General features: G+C 38.3%; 1 protein-coding gene across 2 annotated transcripts in view; it reads right to left on the bottom strand.

Annotated features, from left to right (window-relative positions):
• Positions 1–1,450: 1,450 nt before the first annotated feature.
• Positions 1,451–9,989, bottom strand: part of fam219aa (family with sequence similarity 219 member Aa) — a 48,144-nt gene continuing 39,605 nt past the window's right edge. Inside the window, exon 6 of one of the 2 annotated variants that reach the window (XM_088630505.1) lies at positions 1,451–9,349. In XM_088630505.1, the coding sequence (XP_088486631.1) occupies positions 9,194–9,349 (156 nt within the window). In that variant the 3' untranslated portion in view covers positions 1,451–9,193. Of the gene's footprint in view, positions 9,353–9,989 lie in introns of both variants that reach the window. The other variant, XM_088630504.1, reaches the window with a different exon arrangement.

Genomic DNA, 9,989 nt, shown 5'->3' with positions numbered 1-9,989 from the left:
GGCATGCAGCAAAAAGCCCTGCTTGTCCTCTCCTCACTAGGTATCACCAACTCCATTCAGTATGATGGATGGTGAATGGTTGTATAAAGGTCACTCCTAATGAACTTACAGATTGTAAGCCATTAAGGAACGTCGTCTAGAATGAGGCAGTCAACCTTGTTGTCAAATATGACTATAGCAAAGACTAGCCACCCTTTAAAAAGTCACAAAGATTCACATGCATGAATATTATTCATTAATACTTTAATAAGCTTTATGCATTATATAATTACCACCTTTTATATAAGATCAAATGATGAGACTATGTGCATAAACAATCTAATATAAGCAATAAAGCATGCAGGAGCATAAATGTCAAGATGCTTAACACTTACCGTATTGGAAATAATCATGGACTCAAAAGATAAAGTTGTACATAATACGAATGAGGTATTAGAAACCGATTTTTGTAAAAATGAAATACTACAGTGTCAATCTCACATGACCAGTACAGAAGTCAGTTTTGGCTAATGAAGGCTACTCCTATCAACAGATTATAGTCCAATTTCAAGTTTCACCTACAGCTGCATGCAAGACTGAGGGGAGGCATAAGACTGGTACTGCTGACAATGTAAGTTGTAAAGGAAGAACAAAATCTATCCAATAGTGATGTAAAGGTCTTCAAAGTAAATTAGCTTTACTGTGTATGAAAAATTATGTGAATGTCATTGATTTGGATTTTACCCCTTTTGACTAACATGGATTAATTTTTGTTTTACTTCCCAATGTCTAAATGATGAAAATTGTGTGAACATGTCCACTTTCTTAAGTAGCTACTTTAAACTGTTCAAGTAGGGAGCTGTGTCAGCATGCGAAGGCTGCAAAGGAACAAGTAAAGGTTTATTCCCTGCTGAAAAGAGAAGAAAAGAAAATATTTTGGCTGTGGAGCCCTCTTCAGGTGTGAGACACCTTCTTCTTGACACCTGAAGAAGGCTCCACAGCTGAAACACTGCATTTCCTTTTTTCTTTTTTCAGCATGGAATAAACCTTTTACTTGTTACTTTAAATTGTTTCCTATGTAAGATTTATTACAATGTATGTTTTTAATACCTGTGTCTTACACTTTAAGCTTGTTTACATTGGTTGTTTTCCAAGTCCTGAAGTTTTTGTAACTTTTTGCTTCAAAAAAGTTATTTACATTTTGATATCATATGCAAACTTAAGTAGTTTACTTACTACTCTAGAATCTAAATCATCAATACTGTGGCAGTTGTCTCAATACAGAAATGTGTGGTACTCCACTAGTTACATTAACCCAAATGGCACACTCACCTCTTATCTGTACTCTTTCTTATCCATTGACCTGTTCTTAACCAAAAAAGTGGTATTAACTTTAATAATTCTATACACTTTCATACCATCTTTAGAACATAACTGCAAATTAATGCAAAAAAAAGAGAGAAACACAAGCTGATATTTCCACTTGTCTTGTATTTATTGATATGTTACACTACACAGAACAATAACAATGTTAAATACTGGCATGGAAATGTTCACATAATAATAAAAAAAATCTGTGTTTTCCTATGTTAAAAAATGCATTCTTTTCATATCCCTTTCAATAAATTAAACATAACACTGGCAATAAATATAAGTTCTATAAAACTTATCACTTAAGGCATACTCTAATTGCAAACTTATTCAGAGCCATTAGCAGGTGATATATCGAGATTACACTTCAAAATAAGAAAAAAAATGGACTTTTCTCCTTTTTTGTCCTTCTGAGTTGGGTATTCTTTTCAAACAATATGAAAACTGGGGAAAAGAAGGAGTTAATCTTTGAGAAGTCTGTGCTCTTATACATTTATTCAAGTTTTATTTAACAAATCCAGCAACATAAATATATAAGCATTTCTATTTTTATTCCCAGATATGCAATTGTGTGGCAGTTTAAAAAGCTGGGGTTGGAATTCAGTGAAGCTTGGAAAATCCAGGTGTCATGATTAGTTTACTAGATTTATAACACTGTCACTGACAAAAAAAAAAACATTTCCAAAATCTAAACCATCTAAACCATTAAAGGATAATACAGCATGACCAAATGAAAAAACAAAAATCGACAATGCTCTAAAAAAGGAATGGAAAAAATATTTCTGCAAAATGAAAATGCATTACATTCTGGTTTGTTGACTGGACATAAAAGTGTATGTTTCAAAGAATGGTCATAATTAGACTAATATATCTGGAAAAAAGGCCTTGAAAAGCATGTGTTTAAGCTCCATGCACAGTACTGTGAATAGTTACACATTTTCCTGGCTGTGGAACTGTAACCTCTCAATTGCCACATCAATTGATCATACTGCATAAGGTGGTGAGCTAATGATGGGAACAGGACTGCACCAAGGGGGCACAGTGGAGCATTACACCATCAGTGGGACAGTTTTGTCTAAGAAATGGAAAGGTATTAGACATTTTTCAGTGCCTTGCTCAAACAAGGCAAAGCCCTGCTGACTACAAATGAGTCCTTGCATTAACGCATGTACAGTACACACAGGTATGTCCTATGCATATTGGGCTCATCTGTTAGAGCATCATCCTCTGCAATCAAAGACTGGATTAAAAATGACAGCAATAATTAAAAAAACACACAACCAGATCAAATGAATCACAGCTGCTCCTTTGTGTTTCTCTAACACTCACTACCTGCACCTTCAGACGTTTTTTTTTACATTGTAAACATTCTAGTGCTTTATGGTTTATTGTAAAAACACAAAGAGACTGAAGCCAGGCACACAGAGACAAGACCTACAGTAAGTGTTTATTGGAGACAAAAGCTTGAAACAGCCACACAATGACCAGAAGAGTGCATCATACTGTACATTCTGCATTAGAGACCAGCTTCTTATATTTGTTTGTCAAGTGTTGAAAGTGAGGGGAAAACTCACAAAATTAAGCGATGTATCAGAAAAATCAATATTATTAGATGTTTGTTTTCTAAATTTACCATCTTAAGCCATGATGATTTCTGCAGTGGTTAAAAGCCAAAGACTTTGCTGTATACTGGACATATTTCACAGCATATGAAAGGACTCTGCACTGATGTTCCTTAGTTTGGGGTTGAAGATCTGTCAGATCCACAATGAAGTACAACAAACACAGGGAGATGCAATGAGCATCTTTTCAAACACAAAACACTTATTTTAGACCTAAAATAAAATCCTCATAATCACGTGTAGTGACAAACAATGCATCTCAGCACACAGGTAAGATTTGCTTCTGATTTAAACAGATTTGGAATATAAAGCATTTTCTTGCACCTCAAGTTCAATTAAAGGGGTGGCTATGTAAACAGAAGGCATGCAGCTTCAAAGATGGTGTTTGTTTGGTAAAACTTTCACCTAAACTTTACAGATATGTGATTTTGGAAGTTCCAGTGTCCTATGTTTCCTTCGTGTGTGCTTCATGACTGCAGGGCCACCTGCAATCTGACCTTTTAGAAGAAGCATTCTTACAGTATGATCTCAAAAGCTCTTTGTCCCTGAACTACTGTTGCGTAACACTTAATGTGCTCTAAGCCCTGATCCCGTCAAGAGCAAGATTAAGATTTTATTGCTGACAGTCCCTGTAGCGGATTCCAATAATATATAATCAGCTATCACTGACCAGCAGGCAGGCTCTTAAAGTGAGTCACTTTCTATCAGCTATGCTCTCCTCCCATGAGCATATCCGGTTGTAGTCTCGAGAGGCCTTCAAATCTTCTCCTAGCAGTTTATTTGTGAAGCGGACAAAAAACAGCTTTTCACTTAATTTGTAGAATATATTTTTTTGCTTGCACTCCATTGAAAAACAAAGAAAACAAAATCCGCACTGTAATTTACAGACATGACACTTGAAGTTTTGTACTCTTTCGGTACAGAGAGGAAGATTAACTGTTTGTCCTGAAACAACCTGCATCTTTTCCCCTTCAGCCCCAGGGCTGCTCAGCTCATAATTCTGAACAGAACTGGTCACTAGTTACAATATTCCACTCAGCCGCCACTCGGCCCCAGCCACGTACATATTCATGTCGTCCAATAACCAAAACGAATTATGATTAATTGATTAATTTATGCTAGATTGATTCATGTTGCGACTGCCAAGTTCAATGTCCTTACTGAGCACAAGTCATATTTTGGGAAGAGTATATTTGAGCTCTGGTTTCCTTCCACATCCAAAAACACGCTGGCTGGCTGTAGAAGACTGGCATCCTGTGCAGGTGTAGCCCTGCCTTGTGCCCTGTGTCTCCAGGACAGGCTGCAGGCTGCCATGAGCCTTAACAGGAACAATGTGGCTTTCTGATAATGCATGGCAAGGATACATTATTATGTAGCTGTTTGGTCTGCACAAATATCATAGCCCCCTGGGTTCTTTTTACTGCATATACAAAAGAACATGAGGCAGGCAACGAGAGGAGAAGGAGAGGTTAAAGACTCTCTTATTGGTGCATGGTGACATGTTCAACTATACACTGATCTGTTCCTCAGCAGGAAAACCCTGTGCTCTGTCATGACACAGGTATTACACCATTTAACAAAGGCTTTGGTTTAGAGAGGGTAAGAAAAATAAAAGAAGAGAAGTGCTCAAACCTACTTTCCTGCTACCGTTTTCTTCCAGATTTTTATTCAGAGCTCAATGTAAGGACGGGCCATTTTGGGTTAAAGGCAAGCACAAATGATCGTAAATGTCTGCTTTCTGCGCATCAGCTGCTGCAGATTCCAGATGAGTCACAGAAAAGCCTTGTGATACATCTCACTGTTTGATTAATAGGACAGGCACAGACAGACCAGTGTTGTGGTGTGTTTTAAACACAGCAGAAAAAGCCTTTAGTCTAATAACAAAGCTGAACATTTATTTCCTTCATCTTAATGTATTTCCCACTAGTCTACGTCAGTATGATAATTGAGTAAAAATATTTAAAAAGCCAGGTTAGCAGGCTTTCTCTTATTCTTTTTAACTTCACAAACATTACCACAGTCTTTATAGGAAACACTGTAATAGCTGGTGGGTAATAATACAGAATGTTGTACAAATGGCAAGATATATAATAAACCTGTGAGCTGCGGTAGGATTTGAAATTGGAAATGCACCTGTGGAGACTGCAGAATTCTTGAAAACCATTTAGATCAAAAACAAGATGCCAAACAAAACACTCATGATTTTAGGACTGTCCTATAATGCAAAACATGCTTTTCAACATGTTGGATGATGATCTGATAGACACTCTGTTAGTAGCTTTCAAAGGAAGAAAATCCCTTTCAGAGCATCTGGGTTAGCAAGGCAGCACAAAGATCTAATCTAGCATTATTTCAGGCTGGAAATGAATGTGAGAAGGAGATGATATGTAAAAAGACCTGGAAGTGCCATGGAGTTCCAACCCCTTGTGGGTGAAGGAATGGGAAGAAGAAAGAAACTTATGTCAGTACAGTGGGCACTCATCTAAATGGTATCTTACAGAACTAACAGAAAAACAGTTCTGCCGGTAGTTTCCATATTCAAGCAACATCTCTTTGGGCCAGAGCTTATTCTGGTTGTGATTTTGGGGTGTCAAGCAGATGAGAGAGCGCAAGTTCCCCAACTATTTACAGCTGGGTAAACTGGAGTGATTGGGGCACAGTACCTCACTCAAAGTACAATAGCAAGACTGCAGTGGAGACCTGATCCACAACACACCATTTAGGAGGTAAGACTTACCTACTGTACTATATTGCCTCCAATGAGCATATTAAGCACTCCGAAATTCCATCTGTTGAGCATAACTAGGAATTATCTCTAAAAACGTCACCTATTCGTCAACAGCAAACTACAGATCTAGCGTTCAATAGGTGCTTATTATTTGTTTATTTGCCAAAAGGCTTCATGCTTAAACCTAAGTGCAAACCTTCTTCCAGATTGTTATTAGCCAGGTTTGCAATGTAGAAGAGGGATCTCATGTTTAATTGAAATAAAGGCCTAGACAGCAAGGTTGTCATCAGCACAAACCTTTAGAAAACATGGGACTGATGAACCCTAGTCTAACTATGGATTTAACTCAGATATTACTGCAGCTCATTTCGCATCTCGCAAGCTCATGAAACTTTGTTGATCTGCACCCAGCCTGCCATTTGAATTATAGATAGGTGGATGGGGCTAGTGACTGAACCCGTGTCAGCACCAGGGCCCCAGGTGTGAGAGATTACATATGAGGGCTGTATTAATGAGGGTAGTCAATGGCAGTTCCTCCAGGTGACCCCAGTCAGGAATGTCACTGTGTTAAAGACTGCGAAAAGACACTGCTGCATCTGTGTTTTAGCAAAAAAAAAGGCTTTAAAAAAGAAGCTGGAGAAATGTTAGTGTTCTATATATTTGCTCCTTCTTTAGCAATGTTTTCATTCTCATGTACTTTATATTTTAAAATTGGGTGATTTAAAAAACCCAGATTCGCACACCTAGTTATGGGATTATTCTTTTAGAAACAGGTAAAGCACAGATTATCATTTAAGATTTCAATATGTAAATCAAAGCATTTATTTCAGAATACTCAAACCATAGGTCAATAGGAAGAAAGAGAGATTACTATAAGTCTTCTATTCTTCATTGTTTTGCCATAACAGTTGTTTTGTACAGAAAGCTAAAGTGTACACAAAACTACACAATAACATAAAGTGCTGTCAAAACAGGAAATACAAGGAAAACTCAAATCTTATGAATGTCATTTCTGTGCAATGGACAGTGAAATTTCATACGTTATAATGTCTCTTTACAATGGAGACTGAACAACAAGGGAGTAATTCTCACCTATGCTGAAACCCCACTGTCCTTGGGCAGCACTAATTCAAATACCTCCAGTATTAGCAGCCTCTGCAACAGGGATGAGGAGCCTGTTTTACTCTCTTTCCAAAAGGCAGCTCATGTGTTCTGACATCCTAGTAAGCGATGGACCAACGGCTCTTGCCTTGTACTAACTAGTCTACTGGAAGCAGACAGTGGCACCCTGTCTCCATCGGAGTGATTCACACACAAGTTATTAGCTACCTCTAGGGTTCAAGTGATCACATCAAAATGTATTTTTTCATGTACGTCAACTCTCAAGTTAGAAATTATACATGTAAACTGTTTAATCAGATCAATCAACGTCTGACAACTACAGCTGCCACACAGATTTAGAGTTAGACAATAAGGGGACAGTAGATACCAATAAATGTGCTAATATTATCTTCACTGATGTTAACACCACAGAACTTTAAGGCTATTAACACCAGAAAACATGCTAGCTCTTTGATACAGTAGAAGCATTTAATCTTGTAACGGACTGAATGTCAGTTTTAGGGACGTATCTGGCAGGATATATTGTAGCAATCAAAAGTTTAAAAAGTGACAATTAACAAGCAACACCTTCGTGCAAAATCTTGTGTGGGATGGCATACAGGATTCACAAAATACAGAAAAGCTGCTCACACATGATTCAAAATTCCAAAACGTAAGCACAATTATTTACTGTGTTTGTGGACTAGGAGCCTGGGGGGTTTTAGCGTCAAAAAAGGTGAGATGTTATATTACAGGGCCTGGAATTTATCTGGGTCCTGAAAATAAAAAACAATGAAAATTTGACCATAATTAGAAAACAACTGTCTGATCTTTCTGTGAAAGGTATTATCAGGTTTCCAATGAAAGTGAGTAATACAGAGTTTCTGTGAGACATCTGCCATGGACAGCTCCACTCTTTTATTCTGAAATTCTGCCAGATTTATAAAATGTAGAGAGAAAGTCAGAAGGGGAATAAGGAATGCCTCAGATAAAAGCTGCATACTCTAGTTCTGTGCCTCATGAGTATATTTCAGAAGCTCTCTCCATCAGTCTATATCTTAGTTTTGTGACATGAAAAAACGATTTCTTTCTTACATAGTTTGTTTTATATTTTCAAATGTTACAATCTGCTTCTGTTGATTACAATCACAGTGCAATGAGAGCTAACACTGCTCCTAGCTGGGCCAAAGAACAAGCAAAAAGGCTGCGAGAAACAGGACTTGTGTCTGCTAATTAGCGAGAAACTAATGGATCTTAAGAAACAATTAGAAACTTTAAGTAAAATACTTTTTTGTAATGTGTTTCCATCAAGTTTTGTTACTTCAAATGTATCAATGCTTCTCAGAGACACTATATGCAAAACAGTACGTAATTATGTAATTTGAACTTAACAGAATAATTCTTACAGTATTTCTCTTATTTTCTGGAATTGTTTTGAAATATCACAGTAAATTTTATCCTTTTCTTGCTATGCTCTCTACAGTATCCAATGTCTCTCAGCACATGTGGTGTACCCACACCTTAGTTATGACCACTGTATTTTGAAAAACCAACATCCCAGAGGAGGGCTGTATTAAATTTTTATTTGCCTGTTCTTTCTATATGTTAAATCAAAGACATCACGCTGCTCGGTTGCAAAGAGGAACCAGAGGGTTTTTTTAAAGAAGACGGGCTCAGAGAAATAAGGCGCGGTATAGACTGTGCTCTCGTCAGCGGGGAAAAAACGAGACTGCGGAGCACTGCAAATTTCTTTCCTCTACCCAGCCAAAAAAGACAGAAAACAAAAAGCAATTAAATTAGAAAAATAAATTAAAAATGTCTATCAAACTGCTGACAAGTGCAATTCCCTAGTGTTGCTACAGTACTACTTTCAGTGCTGAAAGAAGAGATGAATATACAATGTCATCTAGAAATTTATGCCAGGAAGGAGAGGAAGCCTCAGACACTCAAATCCGTCTCACTCCCCACACTTTGATTTTTTTTAAATCATAACATTTAAACACATGATCATTGGATTGTATTCTTCAGTAACAGGAAACAAAATGAGTGAATCTGGCAATGAGCAGCTGGGTTCATCAGCGTGACTCCCCAAAATTTAGTTTTACTGAGGTTTACTTATCTATTTATGTAAGTGGATGGCGTTTCCTTTGTTAAATGTTTTCGGATCACAACTCTGGCGGGGAGGTGGCTCTCAAATTGATTCCTCCTGGCTCTAAAACACAGAAGAAGTACATGTCCTACCATAGGAGGAAGCAATGGCTGTTAGTTTTTAAAGATTTTTGTTTCTGGTTTGACGTTTGTTTAGGAGTGTGCAGCGGCGTTTGGGAGCTGCCTTCCCTTTGTCGCCGCCTAGTGGCGGAGCGCACTCACTGCAGGCCTCACGCACCACAGACTACTGGATTTGGCAGGCGGCAGAGGAAGTGGCCTGGCAGCACATGCAAGTGGGGTTGACCGATTTCGGAGGGATGAGGTCAAGGTCCTCGTCATCAGGGATCTCGTCCAACCTGTAACCATCTTTCAGCAGCTGGATGTTCAAGTCTTGGTTGATCTGCTGCAGAGGAAGAGAGACCGGTTAGAGTATAAGCAATCAACAACACAAAACAAATAAATATTTTCTGCATTTAAATAACGTCCAAACTAGGTGCTGCATTCACATTAAAAATCCAACTCAGATGCAGTTTGGAGACAGATGCATAGAAATACACTGTTGTATTAATTAGACATGCAGGGATCATACTGTGTAAAAAGACTCTTTAGTTAAGGTTTTATGGGTGGCAGACATGTCCACTTGAAAGGCAGAACCATAACCTGGAGAATACATGGCACAACAATTTTACGGTGTGGTGGCTCTGTGGCTCAGGATCTGTGGCTGGAAAGTTGCCGGTTCGTATCCCAAGACTGGAAGAGGAATCCTACTCCGTTGGGCCCCTGAGCAAGGCCCTTAACCCCAGCTGCTCCAGGGGTGCCGTATAAATGGCGTGACCCTGTGCTCTGACCCCCAGCTTCTCTCCCTGTCTGTGTGTCTCATGGGGAGCAAGCTGGGGTATTCAAGAAATTGTATATGACCAATAATGTGATTACTTTTGTCACATATTTTTGTCACATTTGATCTTTTCATGGATGCCGGTGCAGACTTGGCAGAGAACATCTATTAATTCTCCTGCATGTCACCTTTCCTGTCCATAAAC

This window comes from Lepisosteus platostomus, chromosome 4 (genome assembly GCF_059453375.1).
Source record: "Lepisosteus platostomus isolate fLepPlt1 chromosome 4, fLepPlt1.hap1, whole genome shotgun sequence".
Lineage (NCBI taxonomy): Eukaryota > Metazoa > Chordata > Actinopteri > Semionotiformes > Lepisosteidae > Lepisosteus > Lepisosteus platostomus.
This window is presented reverse-complemented; position numbering and strand designations above follow the sequence as displayed.